At 39.3% G+C, this 25315-nt stretch overlaps 1 protein-coding gene across 1 annotated transcript in view; it reads right to left on the minus strand.

Moving 5' to 3' along the window:
- The window catches only part of Rnaseh2b (ribonuclease H2 subunit B), a 73376-nt gene extending 54697 nt beyond the window's left edge, over window positions 1-18679 (minus strand). Inside the window, 1 exon segment of the mRNA XM_046454169.2 lies at window positions 18314-18679. Coding sequence (XP_046310125.1) covers window positions 18314-18377 — 64 coding nt within the window. The 5' untranslated portion in view covers window positions 18378-18679.
- Between the last annotated feature and the right edge of the window lie 6636 nt (window positions 18680-25315).

Below are 25315 nucleotides of genomic sequence, written 5' to 3' on the forward strand. Positions count from 1 at the left end.
GCAGATCAAAAGAGAAAGATAAGACAATATCACTGATAACATCTTTTATACACTGTGAATGGCACACTCAGGGAACTCTTTTTAAATTCTGATTAGAAAGGCAATGTAGCAACAGTTTACCAAAAGAGTAAAACAGAAAGCTACGGGGAGGGAAGGGAGCTTTTATTCTCTATGGTCTGTACTCCCTTTGCTCCATTTTGAATCTATATACACTTAGATACAGCAAGCACGTTGAGGAAGTGCTTTAATACATGATTAAAATACCACTCTTTCCCAAAACTAACATTGCTATTAAATATGCAAAGAAAAAGACAACCTGATTTTGAGATTTCTACTTTCAACTGAGATACAGTAGATAGAATTCCATTTACTCTCCCACTTGAAATAACTCAAAACAAACACCACACAAAACATAGGAAACCACTGTTCTCAAGACACTGATCAGTGTGTGCATGTGATGAAACTACCCAAGGGACAGGTGAAAACCATCTGAACAGATTAGGGAAAACAGCACCTCACACTCACACCTCTAAGTTGCCCTTATTCCTGTTCCTCATAATTCACAGGGCATTAGGTAGAGTACGCAAAAGGGTGTTAACTCAGTAGTAGGGAAGGAGGAGACCTAAATTAAATGCTGCTCTGGTCTCGCCGAACTAATTTTAAAAGCAACACCTAAATGGATCAAACTCTTCCCAAGTAACTTAACTTATTCCTGAAGTTAAAGAATATTTATAGAACTGAAAAAGGTAAAATTCACAATGTCTGACACTGAATCAAATTCATTCAACAAAGTGAAAAAATATGGCCGATGGTGAGGAACAAAACCTCAATTATTGAAAGAGGGGTACTGATATTATACACCACGTATGAGAATTTACAAAGGCATTGGAAACAGCATTTCTCATGCTCAAAAAGTTAAGTATAGATAGGAGATTTTTTTAAAAAACCAAACTGATTTTTTAGAGATGAAAAATACATCAGACAGGATTAATGGCAGAAGATTAATGAATTTGAAGACAGAGAAACAAAGTCTAAAATGAAAACATAAAAAGAAAATTTTTAAAAGACGAGGATCAGTGACCTATGGGACAAATTCAAGAACTTATCATAATAAACAGATAATATACACCTAATTACACCTAATTAAAGTTTTCAAAAGAAAGGAAAAGGAGAACAGAAAAATATTTGAAAAAAGTATGCCTGAAATGTTTCCAAATTATGAAAATTGTAACCACACACATCCAAGAAGCTCAGTGATTTCAACCACAAAAGAATCAGAATAAAACTATACATCATAATTAGTAGTTTGAAAACAGCAATAAAAAGAAAAATCTTAAAAGCAGCCAAAGAGAGAAAAAAGACATATTTTGTACAGAAGACCAAAACAAGGAATGACAGCAATTTTTTTGTGAAAACAATGCAAACTTAAAGACAATGGAGAAACATCTGCAAAGTACTCAAATAAAATACCGCAATCCCATAAAACCTCCCCTGAAAATCAAGGGTAGAAAATAGACTTTTTCAGAAATATAAGAGCTGAAGCAAATCAGCAACATACCCACACTACAAAGAATGCTAAAAGAATCCTCTGGCAAACACTATGATACCAGATGAAAATCAGAATCTAAACAAAGAAACCAAGAAAGTAGGTAATGGTAACTGCAGGGGTAAATAAAAAATAGTCTTTAAATATTACTCTTTAAACAAAAAGAACAATTTACTGTGGGGTTTATAACATATGTACGCATAAAATGTATGACAAGATAGTATCAAGGCCAGAAGGGAAGAAGCATAAGGATACTCCTCTAAGTGTCTTATACCATGTGTGAAGTGATAGAATATCGCTTGATATCAAATATCAAATCGCTTGAAGGCAGACGTGATGATTTAAATGTGTGTACAATAAACTCAAAGGCAATCACAAACATAAAACAAAAACAAAAAATGCTGTTACTAATAAGACAACAAAGGAGATGAAATAGAACTAAAAAAAATACATATTTAATATAAAAGAAGATAGAGAAAGAGTAAAAGGCACAAAGAACAGATGAGACAAACAGGAAACAAACAGCAGGAGGACAGACTCACCCCCAACCATATCAACAATCACATTCACGTGTCAGGTCTAAACATCCCAACTAAACGCAGACATGGTCAGCCTGGATTTTAAAAGGTGAGATAAAACTATATGCTGCTTGCAAGAAACACACTTGAGTCACAGACACAAGCAGAATAAAAGTAAAAGGAAGATTATATTGTGCTTATCATGCTAATACCAACCAAAGGAAAGTGACTAAATTGATAACAGAAGACTATTACCAGGGATTAAGAAGGCCAGTTTATAATGATAGAAGGGATTAGCTCAGAGGACATAACACTTCTAAATATGCACCCAATACAAGGCTTCAAAATGCATAAAGCAAAAACTGATGGGGCTCTCTACTCTATCCCTCCCCCCGGACCATTAATCTGTTTTCTCTATTCATTTTGCCATTTTAACAATATTATATAAATGGAACCATACAGATTTAATTTTAAGAATCTTTTAAGATTTTTCTTTCTGTAACTTATTTCCAGATAAAGCTGAGCACTGTTTAACATTTTTCCAAAAAACTAAAGAGTAGTTTTCCTCCCTTCCCCTCCTGCTGATTCTCATCCAACTCACCCCCAGCATCATGAACCTTCATATATATCTTAAGATCCAGGTGACCTCTTTCTGTGTTAGCTTCACTATAACAGTAGACCTTTCAATTTTATCTTGATGAATTATCGTTGACTTTTTGTTTCTTTTTTTTTTCCAAAGTTACTGGATCTCGTAAGCCTGACACATTCTCCTTCAGTTTTCCCCATTCCTCCAGAGCCTACACTAATCAAAAATTTTAAATACTAAAAGTCTAAAAAATATGTTTCTAATAATTCTCCAAGGGTAGTAGTGTTTTTACTTTTCTCAAGAAAAGCAGTAAGACCAGAGGATTAGTTATAGCCTAAAATGTCAAGCTATAAGAACTTCTGAAATTACTAACTACAAATAAACACGGACACTAATGTATTATGCTGCAAATGCCAATGTTCTCTGAAATATGATTTGGGATCTGCTCTCACATGGCACAGACAAAACAACTTGCTGTTGGACTGAATCTTTCAACATGGAATTGCTAGTGAGATGCTGTACTCAGGTGGTTTGCCCCTCTTCACTAGAGAAAACATTTATGTCACTTATTAATTCATCCATTACTGACAAGTAAAAATTGACCCAGCCCCTATCCATATGGAGCTCATGCAAATCCCATGAAAGAAACGGGTTTTAAATCAAATAATCACTGAAATGTAAGCTGTTAGTGTAACAACAGCCAAGAAGAAAAACAATACGAGGAATATGAAACCTTATGATAGAAGATCTAGATGGGGAGGTCTGGCAAGGCTTCCTGTGCCTTGGAATTGCTTAGTTCTCTGCTTTTATGGTTAAGGGGTCAAGGGAATTATATATTCACTTTACCAACTAAATCTTTAGCTAGTTCCTGGGCCAAAACCAATGCAGAGAAATTTTTTTTAATTGATACTCAATAATTGTATATATTTATGGGCTACACAGAGTATGATATTTTGATATATGTATACAATGTTTGATGATCAAATCAGGGTAATTAGCATTCCTGTCACCTCAAACATTTTGAGCTATTTTAAAACACATAATAAATTATTGTTAATGTTGCCACCTTACTGTGCTATAAAAATGCTAGGATTTATTTATCTTATCTAATGGTAATTTTGTATCCCACTAAATAACCTCTTCTTACCTACCCCACCCCTCAGTTTCTGGGGACCACAATTCTACTCTCTGTTTCTAGGAGATCAATTTTTTTAGGTTCCAAATGAGAACATGCAGCCAACCTATTTTTGACAAAGGAGTCACGAACATATGCTGGGAAAAGGACAGTATTTTCAATAAATGGTGTTGGGAAAACTGTATATTCATAGGCAAAAGAATGAAACTACACCCACCCCTATCTCTTAATATATAAGGTCAACTCAAAATGGATTAAAGACTTAAAGTAAGGCTTGAACTATGAAACTACTAGAAGAAAACAAAAGAGTTTTTGCTCTGATCAAAGATTATTTTGGATGTGAACCCAAAAGCACAGGCAACAAAACCAAAAACAGACAAATGACATTGTATCAAACTAAAAGTTTCTCCATAGCAAAGGGAACAATCAACAAAGAAACGATCATTAGACTGAGAGATTGGTTTTATTTGATATGCTCATTTTTTTTTTTTTTTTAGAGAGAGAGAGAGATAATTTTTAAAATTTTTTTTTTAGTTCTCGGTGGACACAACATCTTTGTCTGTATGTGGCGCTGAGAATCGAACCCGGGCCGCATGTATGCCAGACTAGCGTGCTACCGCTTGAGCCACATCCCCAGCCCAATATGCTCATTTTTTAAAACTTGATTTAATATCAATTTTTGAAAGTTGAGTGATTTTACATAAAATGCAGGTTTTAAATATAAATATTTCCCTAAACATGGAAAAAAAGTCATTAGATAAAAATTTCACCTTGCACAATCAAAAAACCATGGCAACAAGCAGCTCACGTCAATGATGGCAACTACCATGCCCTGGTTCCTTGACACTCCTTAGCATCCTGAACCTCATGACGGGACAATTACCAAATGCCATATCTGCCCTCACTAAACTGCCTTCTCATTCGTACTCACGGCAGGACAGGGTAAATATCAGGTTCTTAAAAAAAAAAAAAAACCACTGAGCCATGAAACAGCACCCTCTTATTGGACCTTCTTATTCTACCAATTCTATGCTACCAGGTCAGGCACTGGGGATCTAGCTGGGAAACCAAGCTCCTGCCCAATGTATCTCTTTTTGTCTTAAACTCTATTTCCTCTGAAATTAGTATGGCCATTCCAGCTCTCCTTGAGCTACTGTTAGTATGGAATATCTTTTTCATCCTTTTACTTTCAACCTGTTTGAATCTAAACCATGTGTCTTATAAATAGCATACAGCTGGAGCATAGACCCCTACCCCCGATTCTGCGAATCTCTGCTTTTTAATAAGAGTGTTTAATGCATTCCCATTCAATATAATTACTGAAAAAGTAGGATTTATGTCTGCCATCTATCTCTTTTGTTTCTATACATTATGTAATTGTTCCTCTATTCTTGAATTACTGCCTTCTTTTATATTTAATAGATACATTCTAGGGCACCATTTTAATTCCTCTCTTTATTTTTGGGAAAGTTGTTTTCTTAGTGGTTGTTCTGGGAATCTTAATTAGCATTTTAACTTAAAACAATATAGTTCAGATTAATACTAATTTAGCTTAACAGTATTTAGAAACGTTCCTGAAATATTTTCCTTTTCCTTCCTGCTGCTTTGAGCTATTGTTGTCATACATACAGTGTATACCCACTGACACAGTTCTGTATTTATTGCTTTATACAGGTGTCTATTAGATGGAAGAGTTACAGACAAAAATGCATTTATACTTTAATACAAATTTTATTTTCATATGGTAGGTACCCATTTATAGTTATCTTTACCAGTGTTCTTCACTCTTTCCGTGAATCTAAGTTAACTATCTAGTGTCTTTTCTATTCAATCTGAAGAACTCCTCTTGATTCTTTGTGGGATGGTTTTTCTCTCTCTCTTATGCCTCTTACGTGTATAATGCATTCATATTTAATCACTGCTATATTAGGACATGCCTGCTTGTAATGAATTTTTATTTTTATCGGGGAACATCTTAGTTTCTTCCTCATTTTTGAAGGATTAGACGGATATAGAATTCTTTGTTGAGAATCTTTTCCTTTCAGCATCTTGAGTATGTCACCCTACTTACTTCTAGTCTCTAGTTTTCAATGAGAAGTCAGCTCTTAGTTTGAAGATAGCTTCAACTTGATGCGTCATTTTCTTCTTGTCTTTTTTTGACAGTCCCACTATGATGCATGTAGGCCTAGAGCTCCTTGAGTTTATCCTATTTAGATAGCAAATGATTTTTTAAATCAAATTTGGAAAGTTGTTTGGTCATAAATTTTTCAAATATTCCCCCCACTCACCTCAGGTTCCATTAAGCATATACTGGTATGCTTGATAGTGTCCTATGAGTCCCTAGGATTATCCGGTTATGCTTCCCCCCAACCCACCCCCATTCTTTAGTCTGGATAATTTCAATTATGTCCAAGTTTTCTGATTCCTTTCTCTACCAACTCAAATCTGCTACTGAAAGCACTGGTGAGTTTTTCATTTTAGTTACTATATTTTCAACTCCAGAATTGACATATTCTTTTATAATTTTTCTCTTTTAACATCCTCTATTTGGTAAAATTCCATTATCATACTTTCATTCTTTAGACATGGTTTGCTTTAGTTCTTTGAATATATTTATAATACCTGATTAAAATCTTTTTTTTTTGGGGGGGGGGGGAGTGGTACCAGGGATTGAATTCAAGGGCACTCAACCACTGAGTCACACCCCAGCCCTATTTTGTAGTTTATTTAGAGACAGGGTCTCACTGAGTTGCATAGTGCCTGGCTTTTGCTGAGGCTGGCTTTGAACTCCCAATCCTCCTGCCTCCGCCTCCCAAGTCACTGGGATTACAGACATGTGCGACAGTGCCTGGCTGATTAAAATCTTTATAGAATAAATCCAACACCTCAGGTCCTTCAGGGACAGTTTTTATTGACTACTTTACCCCTCTGTTTATAGACCATATTTTCCTCTTTGTGTGTGTGTCTTATATAGTTTTTAAACTGGACATGTCGAATCAGATACAGTAAATGTGACAGTTCTGGAAATTCAATTCCCACTCAGATACCTACAGCCCTACATACAGGTTTAGCCTTCTAAGTCCCTAGGAATGAGATTTCCAAGCCCCTTATGAACATCTTATTCCCTATATTCTCTCTAAGTTTTTGGCCAGGTTATTATTTGCCCAACTGTTATAGTCCCATCAGAAGCTACAATGTTATATAATTGCCACTGATTGTTTCTGACAAATGTCCTAGGGATAGGGCTTTTCCCAAAGAACAGACTCTGAACTCTAAGTCAGGCCAAATAATTGTGCCCTGCAAATGGGACTTTTCTAGGGAACTGTGAGACAGGTCAAATAGGGACAATGCTCCAGGAATGGGACTTTTTGAAGAGCTTCAAACCAGGTCTATCCTGTCCAACAGTTGAAAGATTGCTAGCTTTGGGGTTGAGCGCTTGCCAAGCATGTGTGAAGCTTTCATTCTCAGCATTGCATATAAATAAATAACAAGATCCACTGACAACTAATAACAAATAAAAAAATTAAAAAAAAAAAAAAAGATTGCTAGCTTTTACAAGTACCATGTTTGCAAGACTGCTACTTTGCTCAGTTCCAGGCTACTATAGAACTGAGCAGAGAAAAATGGGAGTAGTTCAAGTTACAATGCCACAAACCCTGCTTGCTGTTCCTAATGAGTTTCAGCAGTTTTTCTTGAGTAAACACTCGTTAGACTGTTGGAAGTCTTTGGCTAATTTTAAGAGTTCTAAAAAAGTTGATTTTGAACTCTCCTTGTCAGGATTTTCATTGCTTTTATGGAGGTGTTGGTTTACTCTCACTGCATTTTAAAGGCTTAGTATGAAAAAAAAGAATTGTACTACTATTAGACCTTTTATTTAAGTCCTTAGTCTGTACCTGGTATTTTTAGCCATGCAAAATTATTTGTGACCACAGGTCAAAGGTTCTATCAAAGTTAAAGAGTTTTCATTTAAATATGGAAAACCCTGGGACACCCCATGGGCTAGTCCTCACTCACCAAGTGAAGCTGAATTCTTTTTTAATGTCTTTTCTCTCACCTGCACCTAGCACAGATGAGTAACTGCTAAATTACTTAGGAAGAAACAAAAAATCCTGCTTTTTAAAGTTATGAGAGAGAATCAGAAAAGTAAGAAAGAGGGACTATCAAGAGGGCCCTCATCTATAAGCCTGTTTTTAACTGGCAACTATTTCTTCAACAATCTTAGCACAAAATGATCCATGGATCAGACAGGGCCATTTCCAAAACCCCCAGCACCTCTTCTTACACAGCAGTGTGACCACAGGCAAGATACTCAACATTTGTTGTGCCTCAGTTGTTTCAATTATAAAATGGGCACAATCATAATTAGTATATAGGTTTTTGTTAGATTGAAATGAAATGTATATGAAAGTGCCTAGAACATGTAATGACTACTCATTAAGAATCAGTTTCCCTTCCCTCAACTCTATGAAAAAGTAAAGAACAGGTAGGGAATTGAAGACCAAAAGTTAAATACAAATTCCAAGCAAAGAGTTCCTAAAGGTCTAACAATTAGCCTTCCTAGAAAAGTTTAAACTAGAATCAGTATATCTTGCTTAGAAAGCCAGAACAATGTATATTGTATGTGTGTTAAAAAAAATAAAATCAAGAAAATGTATGGTTAAGTACCCAGTAGCTCTTTGCACATGAAATGTGCTTGAAAACTGTAATGTGTTCAATTTTATAAAAAGTTCAATAAGAAATGATATAAGCAAATCTTGATACTTATAGAATCAAACTTTTCTTTTGTAGAAACATTTATTCTTGTGAAACACTTCCTTCAAATTGTACTGAAAAAAATGAGAATTCACACTATTTTTAAGAGTAAGCTTTGGCCTTTTGACTCTCCCTATTTAAGATGATGTATGCCCTCAAGCTCAATAAATAGCTTAAGAAGTATTTTTTGCTAAAAAAGGAAAGAAAGAAAAATTTAGACAGATCAGAAGCACATATCAGTCTTGTTAGCCATTTCAAATTCCATAATCATCTCAAGCCTGCCACTCTGGTTCCTTACATCTAACGGATTTCACAGTATTTTGCTCTCTTGGACTTTGGAAAGATCCAGTTATGCCCCACTGGTCACCATTAACTGGTAGCAGATCTTCCACCTATTTATCATCCTGCTCTAATCACTCTGTAATTTTGAAAAGTTAGTCGCGCAGTTTCTCACAAGCCAAAACGGTCCATTCTTTCTCACCTACAGACCATACAGCATGGGCTGCTGCACAGTTGATATGAAGCTATTCATCAACCAGTTTTTAAAACTTGGCAGCTCTTTTTTATCCCTCTCTTGTTTAAGGCAAGTTTCTTCGTATTATTTAAAGTTCAAAGACACGAGACTGGAGAGAATCACCTTTTTTCCAAGTGCTTTTATGACTTGGAAGCAATGGACATTTGTTCAAGATCCTGTCTCATTTTTGGCACATAAGAGATAAGCTCTGAGAAACCCACACCTATGTTACACGGAGAAGAAAGGAGAGACACCAAAGCACCATTGGCTCCATTTTTAGATACCATATCAGGGCTATTCAGCTTTTTAAAGAAAATCCAATATAAAAAAATGAGATTATCACTTCCATGCTCTTGTAATATGAGTCCTAAATGGCTCAAGTTTAACCACTAGAACATATTCAGACCCCCTGGTTCCCTCCTGCCTGGTTGCCAGAGAGTCTTCCTTGGAAACACTTTGCTAGCACACAAAGATAATGCATGCAAGACAAATCAGCACACTTTTTAAGTTCTTTACAGCTTCTAGGAATGCTAATTTCAGTAATAAGTGTATGCCTTTCCCTTCCCAAGATGTTAGCACCACCATCAAAGAGATATGGGTCATTTTCTGGGCTTCGAGGCTCTGTTTCTTCAAAGGCTACAGAGGCAAATCCAGAAGGAGGGAGGGAGAGGGAGGAGGAAGAGAGAGAGAAGGTGGGGGTGGGGGACAGAGGCAGACACTAGGAAAATGATTTCCAAGTGATAGGTTCCTCAAAATATAATTTTCTTTTGAGGCTTTAGGGAAAAAAGTAAAAACTGTCCTTCACCAAGACCATGAAAAACAAAACCTTCAATCTTTCAGGGCTACCCCCTATTGACAGCCATGTTCTAGGAATCGCCTGGAGAACGCACTGGAGAAAAAGCCGGTGATAAAATTCAGGTTCACAACTAGCTCAGAACAACAAATGCCACCAACGTACAGAGATGGAGCTTGAAATATCTAAGAAGGAGGGAAATTCTGGAGAGGCAGAAAGGACAGACCTGATTGGGGTATCTGACAGCAGCAAGGACCGGCTCCAGAAGAGGAGGTGTGCCTGAGCCCAGGTCATCAAACCTAGAGCAAAGGGAGCCTCAGCCCGTCCGTGTCCCCAGTCTCTGCCACGTGCTGGGATGCCTCCTTGCAGGCAGTAGGATGGCCCATGGAGTAAAGCAGGAGTCCTAGAGAACCTGAGAGAGCTGACGTGTCACTGAAATCCTACTGCCTCCTGGACAGACACTTTTGACTTCTGAGTCTTGGTTCCTGATGTATAAAAAAACAGTGACATAAAGCTTGCCTGAACTGCTACCCAAGGTCACTGTGAGGGTCAAATATAATAACACGAAAGTGTACTACAGAGTTATAAGTGATATAAGATCCAAAGACAAGAGATATTTCCTAAAAATTACATAAACCTTGGGGAAATGAAGGCAAGTAAAATCAGTTCTCCATATCCACAGATTCCACATTATGGACTCAACTAACATTGGATCAAAAATATTCTGATGGAAAAAAATCTATACTGAACAGAGACTTTTTTCCTTGTCATTATTCCCTAAGCAATACAATAACTATTTATATGGTACCTACATTATATTAGGTATTTTAGATAATCCAGAAATGATCCAAAGTAAAGGAGACTGCCTAGGTTATATGCAAATACAATACCATTCTATATAAAGGGATTTGAACACTTTCAGATTTTGGTATCTTGGAGGTCCCAGAACCAATCACCCTTGAATACCAAGGGATAACCGTAAAAGCTGAAGTCAGATTCCAATTCACCATAACCAATTCTCTATACAAATAAACCTCTGCCATCTATGTAGGCATAAGCCCGTCAGAGAGAGGGCCAACAACTGAGATGTTCCAAATGCTGGCTAAGGCTTCTGAGTCCCACTGGTAAGTGAAGGCAGCAGCTAGTTCTTGTGCTGACCTTCCATCCTTTTCTTCCAGAAAAGTACCTCACTCTCAAGTCCCCTTTGTCTTCCTCTCCCATCTTGTGCCTGTAGTGGAATCTACCCTCCTAGCCACATTCAACAGCTGGTGGAGGATGGGGATGTCTGGATCACAGGGTGCCCAATCAAAAGGCTGACTTGAAAAGTTTCATACCAGGAGACCTGAGGCATGGGTGCAGCCTGTTTTCCACTCTGTGGAGGAAGTTGGTTTGAGCAGAGGAAGTTACCAATCAGGCAGAAACCCAGGGCCTCCTGCTGCCATGACACCCTGTTTCCAGATGTCCTCACATGTTCCACACTCCATTGCCCTGCCCCAGCACACAGCTGGCCTTTCCTAGGAAAATGGGAACCTGCTCAGGAACTCCTGGAGGAGTTCAAGTCAGGCTTTGCAATATGCAACCCAGATACACTGACCCCACAGGGAGAAACAGTACGAAGTTCATGTAAGAGACTCAGGCACCATCCAAACAGTCCTCCAGCTTATGCCCAGTGCACAGAGCAAGGTATGCAGGAGGCTGTCATCAAAAATTCATCCCGTTTTGGTGGCTTTGAAAACATCCTAGTTTGCCATTGTATCCATTAGGACTCTGAGTTTATCTTCATCTCTCCTGCAACCATTTGTATTTTCAATCTTTATCCATTTTTAAAGATAATATATTCCAAATGTATATCATCTACTGTGTGAACATAAACTCATGCCTCTTCAATACTCAAAGTATGATATACAAATTCTCTTTGTCAGCTTTGTTCATATTACAAGTTTTTCTTTTTCTTTTTAATATTGTGTGTGTGTTGCTGTTGTTGTTGTTGAGACAGGGGTCTCACTATGTTCCCTAGGCTAGTTTCAAACTCCTAGGCTCAAGTAATCCTCTCACCTTAGTTTCCCAAGTAGCTGGGACTATAGGGACAGGTCATTAACAGAAAAATATTCAACCCCTCAGTTCTTTTGTTAAATCAATGCAACTGCTTTCTCTAATTCCATGTATAACAGTGCCATACAGCACTCTTCTAGAATCCCAACTCCACTGAGTGTTTTAGTATTGTTGTAGGTAAATAGTAAGAGTAAAAAATGAAAGAAAGGCCGAAATAGAAAAATTTTAAAAAATTAAAAACCCTGAAATTCCTTTTGTAATACAAATAGCACACACACACACACAAATGGAAATAAACATCTCCATACAAATAATTGGTATTTTTATTTCTGGGTGGCGGATTGACAGACAAATTATTTCCTTCTTTATTTTTCTTTGCATTACTAAAATTTCCATCTTGGGTACTACCATTCTAATTTTTTTTTTAAAGTTATTTAAAAAATAGTAGGCAAATAAAAATGTGTAAATGTAGAGTTAATTGAGTCAAAAACTGATATTTAAAGAACAACAACAAAAAGTTTAAAAACAAGGTAAATCTGACAATCACTGCAGAGCCTTGGCGAACTGGGGCCCTCATGGGGTTAGCTCTGGTGGGAGGCAGCTCGGCCAGACTCCAGCCTCGCGGTTTCAGGGGAAGATAATGAAAGAGACACCAGGATATACAGATCTGAGTCCCTTACGTGTCTTTTCATCAGTGGCCCATTCCACTTAGCAAAGTCATCCCTAGAAAAGAAATCACAAAGGAAGTTCTGAACAAAAGTCCAGAAGTTTTAAGTGGCATGATCTGCTCTTTACAGGCACTAGGAATGACTGTGGTCTGAAGCTGAAGGCCAAAGGGACCACCACTGAGAAGCCTCTGGCTGCTCAGAGGGAACACGCCTGGACCCTCCCCAGCTCCTGGCATGTGTTAGGTGTTCAACACATATTTAAACAAAATGACAATGGATAATCATGCTGACCTGTAGGTGACCAGAGGTACCACTAACTTGTACACTAACAGGAAGACAGGCCCAGTGGGAAGGCTTCTGGTAGAGGTGACCCTTGAGCTGGGTTTAAAGGAAAAGCAGAAATTTAACAGGCAGAGAAAGTGGAGAAGAGCAGGCAGAGCTCCGGGGAAATAGAACACCGTGGGTATTCAGAGAGAAGGTGGGGTCCAGCAAATGGCTTGGCTCTGTGGAAAATAAAGTTGAACCAAGCCTTGAAGCATGGGTAGAATTTGGATAGAAGTGGAAAGGGGGGGGGAAAGGTCAGTGTAAGCAAAGATACTGCAGGAAGAAATAGAAGGAGAGACATTCTTCCAGAAAATACCTATCAAATACCTACTGTATCCCAGGCCCAGTTAAGTTGGAGAGGACTTCGGTGTAAATTGAGCCACAGACAACTACCACATTAGACTGGTTCTGGTCTCCCCACTGCAGTAATGAGGAATAGACACTTCACAATAAGGAAGCAATTAGTTCAAGGACATAGAGCTACCAAATAGCACACATTTAGTTTGTAGGTGTCTCTTATTATAGCCAGGCTTTAGAAAGCCTTAAGTTGTTTTTGTGCTTGCAGTGCTGGGGATGGAACCCAGGGCCACCAGCACACTAGGTAAATGCTCTACCACTGAGCTACATCCCAGCACCAGAGTTGTTTGTTTTTAACATCACAGTTAAAGCTCAGAGGATGTGGGAGAACTCCTGAAGTCCCACTGCTTACTTTTCTTAATAAATTTTTTCCTCTTGGAGGATAAATATGTGGGAGCCATGAGTTCTTGTGCCAGGTCTTTTGGAACAATACTAAGAAGGCACGATCAGGTTCCAGGAACAGCCTGATTACACCAACTGGCAACTGATTTAGTCCATCCATTTCAGAACATGCTCAGGCAGGGGAGCAGATCCACTGGCCATCTGAGATAGGTCAGATGAGCCCTATCAAAAAATGTTTTTTAAAGGCAAAGGCAGACTCAGAATCCCTGTGGAAAATGCTAAACACGCTCCATACTGGAAAACTCAAACACTCATACAGAGTAAATGACATATCTTCCAAGAAGCCAGGGGCTGTCTGAAGTCGGCACTTGCACTGGCCAGGTTCCCTACCTCTGCCAAGGGAAAGGCAACTTCCGGCCCACAAGGCATATTTCTAAACACAAATTTATACGTGCATGCATATATGCAAACAGTTTTGACAAAGGGCAAAAAGCCTGATTCAACTTTTCTAACATATGCCCACCCTTAGGCAAAAGAGGAGAAAAAGTTGTTTTTTGTTTTGTAGTAGCACAGAAAAGTCAACGAGGTCTATGGTAGTTCATCTGTCGTCATACACACTTTTACTTTCTTTCTCCCCTCATCCCTAACAAGACATGTGTCTTCCAGGACTTACAAAAAGCTATGAGACAGACCATCAGAGTCAACAGCGTTAGAATAAATTTCAACCATCATTACATAAGAAATTAACCTTTGCTTTAAAGTTGATTTATTTTTTAATCTTTGAAGAGGACACAGCTCTAAAGGGTGAGTTCACACAATACTTTCACTTCTGTTTTTGCTCTCCATGTGGAGAGGAAACTCTGATACTGCTATTTGTGTTATTGTGATGCCCAATTAAAAAGCTCTTATTGTACCTGAAATGTATAAGGTAGGCAGGCTTGGGATTCTTTTCTCTCAAAAACTTACCCATCTTCCACCCACAAGAAACTGGCCCTCACTTGTAGAGAAATGACCCATACAACCTTTCCTAAAATAACTTTTAACATTTATTTTCATGAAATAAAGGGGGAAAGTCCTTTAGCAATATGAAAAGTAATACTGTAAGTGAAGATTCGATCTGAGGTCCATTTTGGTCTGGAAACCTTTTACTCAGGGGACTCATGTAGAAATTTTAATCAGGCTAAGTAGACCCAGATGAGATCTAGCTTTGGTTTTTTTTTTTTTTTTTTTTTTTTGTGGTGCTGGGGATTAAACCCAGGGCCTTGTGCATGTGAGGCAAGCACTCTACCAACTGAGCTACATCCCCAGCCCAAGTTCTGGGCTTTTAAAAATTGTCTTGAAATAATTTCTGTTCTTCCCATTTTTCCTCACAAGAACATTGGGTTTTCCAAATGTTTTAATACTTAATAGGAGGTGAATCCTGTTAATGATTCAGCCACAATAGCAATAATAAACTTGTCTGTCCCACTCAACCAGTGTGTTCCCAGTTGATCCTCACCCCTAGGCCATCCCAGCTTAATAGAACTGACGAGTGTACAAAACTTGGACTAAAGAAAAATACTAAAAATATAAAACTCTTAGGGAAGCAGAGAGGGGCAAAACTTCTAACATGTTCTTAAAAGCAGAGATGTTAACGTTCTCTTAGAGAAACTACAACTGCCAATAACCTAGTATGCCAGATAATTGTAGAGAAACATTAAGAACACCTTGAACTAAAAGAAGTGCTTACCTTTGCTGAAATGAGAAGCAGTTCTGTCTCCACCTGCCTATTAAAATGCAGGTGCTAAGTCTGAATATCTTACAAGTATCCCTCCCAAGTTCCAGCTTTTATCTGGGATATTTGAGTTTTGCCAACCAAAATTGCAAACTAGAAGCCAATGCTGTTAGGGTAGCTGGCACAAATATCCAAGAGAGACACAGCTCTGAGTTCAAGCCAAGGTTTATTGACAGAGAGTATCTGCCAGGCTGCTCTATAAGGTGCAGCCAGCCGTCTAGGGACCTAACAAAAGTGGGTTCAACTTTTTAATATTTCCTTCATGATACAACAGTACAATAGTCAACTCAGAAAATACAAACTAACTGTTGGACATGCGTCATCACAAGGTTAGGTGGCTTAAAAGTTCCTTAAAAGTTCTGTTGTTCTGGTGGACAATGTGCTCACTGTTCAATACATAAAGGTTCTCCAGATCCCAGAAGTTTTCTACAACTGAATACACACTATCTCTACCAAAATTTTTGAAAATTTTCATAAGACCTTATTAAGGGTCCAACCTCACTGTAGCGAACATGCTCATTCAGCAAAGGGTATTCAGTTTCCTGCTCCTGGATGCATAACTAACTGCACTGCCCCATTTCCTGGAAAATACAAACAGCATGAAGACAGGCCTGGTACACTGCACTTCTGCATACTTGATGACTATGTAAACTCTGGCCCATTGCAAAACCAGCTCTAAGCTTGAGGCTCAAACTCCTACATCTCCATCTAGCTCCCAAGGGCTGGACCTCACTGAAGTGGTTCTCAGCGGGGGGTCCCTGGACCACCAGCAGCAGCACCTGGGAAATCATTAGAAATGCACATTCTCAGGCCCCAGCACTTCTGGAGGTGAGGCCTGGCCCCCAGGTGGCTGATGCCTCCAAATTTGAGAACCACTGTGGCAAGTTGTAGCTATCAAACTGTTTGTACCCTCAGAGCCTGAAGGTGGCACTAAAGGCCAGCTGGAAGAAGGAAGGGAGGGAGCTCAAGTTTTAAGTGTTCCAGAAACCAGGCCTTCCTCTTCTCCTCCCACCTGACCACACAGCACCATCAGTTCCCTAACAGTTGTTCAACTTCCCCAGTGCTTAAAAGGTGACAGTACATCTCATCTTTGAACAGGAACTGAGACAAAATTCTTCACCACCTCTCAGTAGATATTTTAAATCTTCAACCTTCAGGGATACGTTCAATATTTAATTATTGGGGGGGTGTTCAATATAATGAAGGCACAAATATACTTTAAGAATGAAAATGTCAATACTTAGTAAACAGACAACAAAATAAGAAACTCGAATTATTATCAGCAATTGCATTGTCATAATAACAATGTACTTGATTCTGAAAGATTAGAGTTCTTATCCTAAAAATTTAATTGTACTGATGTGACAAAAGTGAAATGAAAGTAGGATTTCTTTCTTTCTTTCTTTTTTAAAATGAAAAGCATGTATATACATCTAACCCCTTGCTAGACTCAGTCAAAATCCTGAATTTTGCAGCAGTAACTTTGATGCTCTGCTGGTGGGAGTGCAGATCGGTACAACCACTTTGGAAAACCATTTGGCAGTGACTACTAAAGCCAAATAAATATGCAAGTACCTAGATCCAGCCATTCCACTCCAAAGTATATACCCTAGAGAAATGAGTCTTCATGTCCACCAAGGGCCTCACAAGTATAGTCTTAGAAGTACAACTTATACAAGTTACAAACTGAAAACAATCCAAATGTTATCCTCAGTAAAGGAGACAAATAGCATGGGTATTCATATCATGAACCAGAAGCAGCAATGAAAAAAACCAACCAAAAAACTAATGCACTGGTACCCACAACACAGGCACATCTGATAGATACAATGGTGAGTGAAAGAAGCCAAAAATCGGAAGGGTACGCTAGTATCCAAATAGGCAAAACTAATCTCTGGTGAGTGAGGTCAGCACAGAGACAACTGTGGATATCTAGAGGAGGCACCTAGAGAAGTTCTACTTCTTGACTTGGGGCACAACAGATGAAAGGTTGGGTGAATTACACACTTAAAATCCCTATATTTTACTGCATGTACATTATAACTATTTACAAAGGGGTGGGAGAATTAAGCATATATGCAAAATATATTGATACACTGCCATGTAATTTTAGAAAAAATCTAGATTAGTGGGTAACTGTGTCATATCAGTGTATATTTACTGCAAAAATACAATGCAGTTGCTAGTCTAAATCTCGACATTAAATATAATGAACAGGGGACTTTCCTTCTTTCCAAAGTTATACTATCATATGTATGTGGCATTTGTATGAGGAATTTACTCTGCGCTTAAAGGGTCCCTCTTCCTGTGGCACCGACTATCCACCCTTCCATTCCTCCTCCACCCACTTCCCTGCATACTCTGGAGGTCTGGTCATCCGTGCACAGAGAGGAAGAAGGGCCTGGCTCTAGGGCTACTGTGGTCATTATCCTGCAGAGCTATGACCATCCTTGGCCTAACCATCACCCCCAACCAGCTTCCCTCTTGCTAGGCCATGCCAGGCCAGTTCGAGGTAAGAGGCCCAGTAAAAACAGCTGTATCTGAGGCCACTCCGGGCGTACTGGATCCCTGTCTCCGATGCACTAGGATGGAAGATGCTATTCCAGCTGCTCAACTGGGGACACGTGCAGGAACCTCCAGGGTACCACACGCACGGGAGACTTGGAACCCACTGGCCCTCTGCAGGCGGGGTCTGCTCCCGCCCGCTCACTGGATCCAGGAGGATCAGAGCGGCTCCCTGGAGCGCTCCCGCGATTGAAAACCGCGGCTGGCTATAACACGTGACCAAGACGCGGTGCGGGTGTCTGGGAGAAGTCCTTCCGGCTCCCTGGGCAGGGTTGGGAGCCGCGGGAGTTGGCGCGCGGAGTTTGCGCACAGCGGGCCGTCGTTCCGCAGTAGGAGCGCGTCCCCGCGCCCTCCCCGCCCGCCGCCGCGCGGGGCGGCCGTATTTACCTGGAACCAGGAATACGTGCTGCCGGGCGCGAGCCCCGTCCCCGCAGTCCACGCGCGTGGCCATGGCGCCCGCCTCCTCCGGGACGCGCGCGCGGCCACAAACCCGTAGCCACAGGCCCCCGTCCCCGCGCCCCGCCGGAAATGGCGGGAGGAGGGTCTACTCCGGGTGGCGCGGCGCGCTAAGGGACTGGCCGAGCCCAGGAGACGACCCACGGGTTGAATTCGGTTTCGTTTCCGGGACCAAACTGCGCTCGTTCGCGCTACGTTTTTAAATTTAGCGCCAGGCCGAGGCGCCCGGATCAGCGGCGCGAGGCCGGGGAAGAGACGCTCGCCTCTCCCCTGCGCTTCTCCACCAGTGGTAGGTGCTCGCCGCGCCCCCCAGGGACAAGTGACGCGGCGGAGAGGGCGGCGACCCGGGGACGCTGAGGCGGCGGGCGGAGTCGCACAGCCAGACTGTCAGGGCGCTCTTGCGAGGTGGTGCAGCTGCCAGGGTCCCTGCAATGTTGGGCCTGGAGGACAAATGACGCCCCCCGCACTCTAAGGATCAGGAGACTCCTAGAGCAACAGCTCTCTAAGGACAACAGTTGACACATCCGAATCTTACTGTAACCCAGGGACTTGGCCTCTAAGTCTTGGTTGAACGTGTCTTGACATCAGTTAGGTCTGCTTTGGAATTAAAGTCAGAATGTTGTGTGCGTGGTGGTTTATAATGCACCCCACAGCCCTCAAATTGGGCTTGCACCTCATCACTTTAAAAAAAAAGGTGCTATGCACAAGGCCCTGGGTTCAATCCCCAGCACCACAAAAAACAAACAACAACAACAAAAAAAGTGCACAGTTTGGGGCTCAAAATATGATTTTTTTTTAATTTTAGAGAACACTTTGTAATGAGTTAAAAATGACTTTTATGAAAAAATTATGTTTAAAGAAGTCGTGATCATGAAATGGGGGTTAAACTTTTAATTGAAAAATTAGTACCCGGCACAGGGTTTTTAGAAAGCAGTAAATGTTTGTGTGCCCCACTTGCAGATCCCCAACATTTCCTTGTTTTTCCAGAATTTTCTCTTGCCAATACAAGTTCACGTTTATTTTTTGCACAAATGGGAGAATAATATGCATAACTCTTATGTATTTTGCTTTTCTTGTTTAATCCTGAAGATACGTGGATTCTGTACCACTTAGATCTAACTGAGTCATTTGAAAATATTTTTAACTTTAAGCTTGTTTCTCACAGGCTTACAAACACAGCTCAAATGGACTTGCAGGACACCAGTGGAAAGGAACAGCATCCTAATGCAGATTCTGGAACAGATAGCAGATTAGTACTGCTGTGACCTTCCCTGACACTGTAGTATAAACCCAAATCCCCATGGTGATTACTAAAACAGCTAAGGGAGAAATGCTACCCATGGTTCCCTTGCTCCACCATGTGTAGCTGGTTTCATTTTTCTCTCATCCTTTCCAGCCGTTGGCTGTTTGAGTATGTATCTTTATGTGGTTGTTTTCACAGTATAAAGACAATTTCGTCTGCTTTTCTCACTTAACATTGTCATAAAAATGTTTTGCATTGTATCCAGCACTGTCATTATTAATGGAGGCATGTGATCTCACACTACTAATCTAAAGTTAGCCATTCTCTAGTGTACAATATTAATATTATCTCAAACTTACTATAAATAATGTTTCAATATGGACTATGCAGTAGTTTGAAAAAATTATGTTTAAGAAGTCGTGATCATGAAATGGGGGTTAAACTTTTAATTGAAAAATTAGTACCCGGCACAAACTAGATGCACCTATACAATATGAATGCTTTATAGCAAAGGGGAAAAAATAGATGCAGGAAATTATAGCAAAGTACTATGTAGGTAAATTTAAAACATACATAAAACCAGTCCTATATGTTTTACAAGGATACATGCATATTTAAGGCCATGTGTAAAACATAAAAAATGGGTGTCTTTAAAGTGGAGGTGAATGAGACAGGAAAAGAAGGGCAGAAGAAATCAAATAAGAGGCCCAGGCTCACATGGGCCACATTCATGTGGTATAAGAGTACAGTGAACTCTCTGCACCTTCTCTAAACAATTTCCTTTGTCTCTTCTTATGATTTGAATACACACACACCCCGCCCCAAAAAATGTGTTGGAAACTTACTTCTCAATGTTAAAATGTTAGGAGGTGGGACTGATGGGAGGTGTTTAGATCATGAGGGCTTAAAGGCCCTCACCAGATGCTGACCCCCTATCATGTAGTTCGAGCTTCCTGAATCCAGAGCCAAATAAGTTTTTGTTCATTATGAATTACTCAGTCTTGGGTATTCTTTATAGCAGCACAAAACAATAAGAAAGTGCCCCCCTCACTTAATACATATCAAATACCTTCTTGAAAGGGAGACCAGTAGTAGTGTGTGTACTGATTCTAGGTCCCTGTCGTCCTCAAGGTAAAGTTCAAGGTACTAAGCTTTAAACACAACCCTTAAGATCTGGTCCTTGCTGGACTCTGCAGCCACAATTTCAGATATCTCAGTCCTCTTCTATCCACATTCTGCCACAAAGAACTGCCTGTGTTTCTGCCCACCCAGCACTTGACATTGTGTTCCCAATGCTGAGGGCCCCAGCTCTCCACTTTGCTAGTTCTCCCTTACCATGCATCACCACTGGGGTGGCTTTAACTCATCCATCAAGTGTCACTTAGATAATGCCTTTTCCATATCCCCTCTCCCCTCCTGCTAACAATGACCCCAAGAATAAGTGAGAAGTCTTGGTCTTCCTGTTGATCTCATGAGGTAGTAAGAGCCCCTTACTTCATTGAAGGAAAGAGAGCATCTAGTAGCTCACCACTTTATCTTCCAAAAATTTACAGTGGTTCTCTTTGAATACTCACTGCCAAGCCCTGCACTAATCTCTGACTGTTTCAACTCTTGAAACAGCCCTAAGGTCAAGTATTACTGTGGTCACCCACATTGTACAAAGGACACAGTTCAGAGAAATGGATAATTATGATAGGACACCTAAAAAGTACCTGAGCTGGGATGGGGATGTGGCTCAAGCAGTAATGTTCTTGCCTGGCATGTGCAGGGCACTGGGTTCGATCCTCAGCACTACATAAAAATAAAATAAAGATGTTGTGTCCACCAAAAACTAAAAAATAAATATTAAAAAATTTTCTCCCTTTCTCTCTCTCTCTCTCTCAAAAGAAAAAAAAAAAGTACCTGAGCTAAGACTGGACCCTTAGCCTTCCTTCCTCCCTCTCTGTTGTCCCAATGTCTATGGGCATATATGTGGTGGGCAAATATTATTTTAATAAATATCTATGCCAACAGACTGCAGATAAGTAGTCATGACAATGGTCAATAACTTGTGGTATTCCCAGATTTTATAAATAAGAACAAGTTGATTATATCCAGTATGTGATAAAATACTCCATAAATGAATTTTTATACTAGTCTGTACTAGTCACACTAACATACAAAGAGACAAGTAAGTCACTCTTCAGAGAATAAGAGGGAGCAGCAACCTTAACATCTCTGAGTAGAACCACAAGTGTCTGAATGCTGGGATTAATAACCAGAATATAGGAAAAAAATCAAAAACTTAACACCAAAAAACCCAATACACAGTCAGTAATTGGGCAAATATCTTGAGAAACTAGCCAAAAGAAGAAATACAAATGGCCAACAAACACATCTTCCTTAGCAATCAGGAAGATGAAAATCACCTCAGGCAGAATGACAATCATCAAGAATACAAATAATGATAAATTACTGGGAAAACAAACATTTATACATTGTTGGTAGGACCCCAAATGACCACTTTGGAAAGCAGTATGGAGCTTCCTCAAAAGACTAGGAATGGGCCCATATGACCCAGCTATCCTACCCCTTGATATGTATTGGAAAAAAAAATCAGAATATTATAGAAATACATGCATACCGAGGTTGATGGCACCACAATCCACAATAGTCAAGTTATAGAACCAGCCTAGATGCTCATCAATAGACTAGTGGATTAAGAGAATGTGGTGTATGTACGTACACCATGGAATTCTACTCAGCCATAAAGAATAATGAAATTATGTCATTGGCAAGTAAATGGATGAAACCGGAGAATAACATGCTTAGTGAAATAAGCAAGATTTAGGAAGTCAAGGGTAGAATGTTCTCTCTCATGTGGAAGTTGGAATAAAAGGAACTTAAAAAGGGGGATTTCACAAAAATAGATGACCTTAGATCTTCCTTACATCAGTAAAGTAGAAGCACAGGGGATGGGGGACCAAAGGAAAAGACGGGGGGGAGGGAAAGGGGAAGAACTGGTGAATGAAGTTAACCTAAATTATAATTTGTGCATATATGAATATATCACAATGCATTCTAATTTTATATGTAACTATAATGAACAAATTTAAAAAATAGAAGACCAATAGAATAGAGGGAGGGGTTGGGGGAGAGGGGAATGGAGGAAAAGAGGAAGTACTGGGGATTGAATTGGAGCAAACTATGTTTTATGCATTTATGAGTATGTCAAAACGAATCCCACTGTTACATATAAATACAATGCACTAATTTTAAAAAAGGGAACAATAGATTAATTTTTTAGTGGGGAAGGAACTGTGGGCAGGGGAATAGTTAAGTGTCAGATGACCTTTAGCAATGCTTACTGGTGATCAGAGAGAAATAGAACTAAAGGTAGTGGAAGAATTTTTTTTCTTCTACATATTATTGAAAAGTTAATACTTCTTTCAAAATAAGATAAAAAAATACAATTTATTGGGGAAAAAGTTGCTATCTTGTTTTTGTCCTGTTACTAAATGCTCCTCTAATGACAATGGAGAAAACAAACATGATCCTAAAGCGTGAGATGGAAAGCAGATCAGCCCTCCAAAAGGCAACTCTTTAGCCAGGGGACCAATAAGTAATAATTGTTTTTCTGGGGAGAATATCATCTTCATGTTCTTTCTTTTCTAATTCAACCGCTGTGGTTTGGATCTTAAATGTCCACCAAAGGCTCATGCATTCAAAGCTTGGTCCCAAAGCTGATGGCACTATTGGAAGATGGAGGAACTTTTAGAAGGTAGGGCCTAATGAAAGGAAGTAAGTCACCAGAAATGAGCCCTTCAAGGAAATATTGGGACCTCTTCTTGCTCTTTTCTTCCCAGCTTCCATGAAGTAAGCAACTTTCCTCTGTTAACTATTTCCTGCCATGATGTTCTGCTTCACCACAGACCCAAAGGCAATGGGGCCAAACAACTATGGACCGAAACCTCTAAAACTGTGAGCCAAAATAAATATTTTTTCTTTTTAAAGTCATTATCTCAGGTATTTTGTCATAGCAATGGAGAGCTAACACACCTACTTGAAGCTGAATTATACTTGTAGCAAAAGAGGCAATTTAACACATGGACACACAATAATCATGAGGTCTGCCAGTTACAGAATAAGGATGAAGCTATTGAGAAAGAATGAATATTATCCCTTGATGGGCTTGACTTTCATGACTAGGTTCTCCTCTCAGACTTCAGCCATTTCAGAATACCTATCTCTGATAAGGCTACTCTGAGACCTTGAAAAAATAAGACCAAGCAGGTTCACTTCATAAGTTTTTCTAAGCACAGATTAAAAATAAGGTCACTGTGTTACCCATAAAATGCCAAACAACCTATTTCTTAGCCCACATGAGGACTGCTATCTGTTAACTAATCATAGCTTTGTCCTCACCAAAGTGAGGGGTGACACTCACTAAGAGTAAGAGCCATCGAAATGCTCTCAGACCACTCTACTTTCTAACAGCATCCAATCTAGAGTGAATCCCTGCTTCCTCAGACCTTCCCTCAAACTGCCCAATCAGAGCTTCAATCCTATAAAGTTTCTTTCTAACGTCTTTCTGAGATGCCTAGAATTCAGTAAGTGTGTATGCTCCTTTGCTGCAGTGAGTTTCAAACCAAACTTGCTCTACCAAAAGAGATTTTCTAGTTTCTTTGGCAGAAGCTTATGTCACTATGCTTACACATTTCCATGTGCATATGTGTTTATCTGTGTATACAGATAGACACAATACATATATGTTCATATAAAATCAAGGTAGCTAGAAAACTCAGACAATTCAAACTCCAAAGTATACTTTTGTGCCTGAACTCTATGTACAGGTAGGCTACCAAAATCAAGTCAATTGGATTACCAGATAATTACATGTTTTGCTGCACGGTAGGCTAGGCAATCACCACATACTTCGTATAATCTTAATATCCTGACATTTTAGTTATTTTCACTTATTTTGTTTTTATATATGCTCTTAATATTTTCTACAGCACAATACACTGGAATTGTGTTTTTTTCAAGCATTGCCAACAAGTTAATAAATTGAGAATTACTAAAATATTGGCTGTTTTGCATTTAAATATCTATTTTTCAGAAGCCAGATGCAAATTTGCATAGTGACTATGCTTACAGCTTAAAAGAAAAAGTTAATAAAATAAAAGACAGTCAACTAAAATATAATCATAGTTCCTCTTCAATCATTTTTCTACTTTGAGATATATTTTCTAAAATTGTTCCATTAATATTTAATTTGATAATGGAAATAGTATTAATTCCTAGTTTCATTTTACTCTGTGCTTCTTCCTATGAACCTAGACAATAACATCCTGGTTCTCTTTTGGCATTTCCTGTTCACTTTTACCAATGCTCTCTAAAATAAAGAGGCATAAGGAGAGAAATACATTGGTAACATTGAAGCACCTATGTCTGCTGCTTCTTCCCTATAATTAAAATACTCTTCAAATACTAGTAAGACACAATATTTTATTAACCCATTATAACAGAGCATCTGAGAACAGGAATTATAACTGTTAAATATGACTAATGTAGTGTCAAAAATGAAAACATTTTCCAGTAATGTGAGAGTTTCACAATGTCTTGTTCAAAGCAAAAATAAGAAATATTGGTTAAATATTTAAAGAGGAATTATTGTGACTTCTACAGGATAATAGCCAATTTCATGTTGA

This window comes from Marmota monax, unplaced genomic scaffold, assembly GCF_021218885.2.
Source record: "Marmota monax isolate L192 unplaced genomic scaffold, Marmota_monax_Labrador192_F-V1.1 WCK01_AAM20220418_F8-fsc00011, whole genome shotgun sequence".
NCBI lineage: Eukaryota > Metazoa > Chordata > Mammalia > Rodentia > Sciuridae > Marmota > Marmota monax.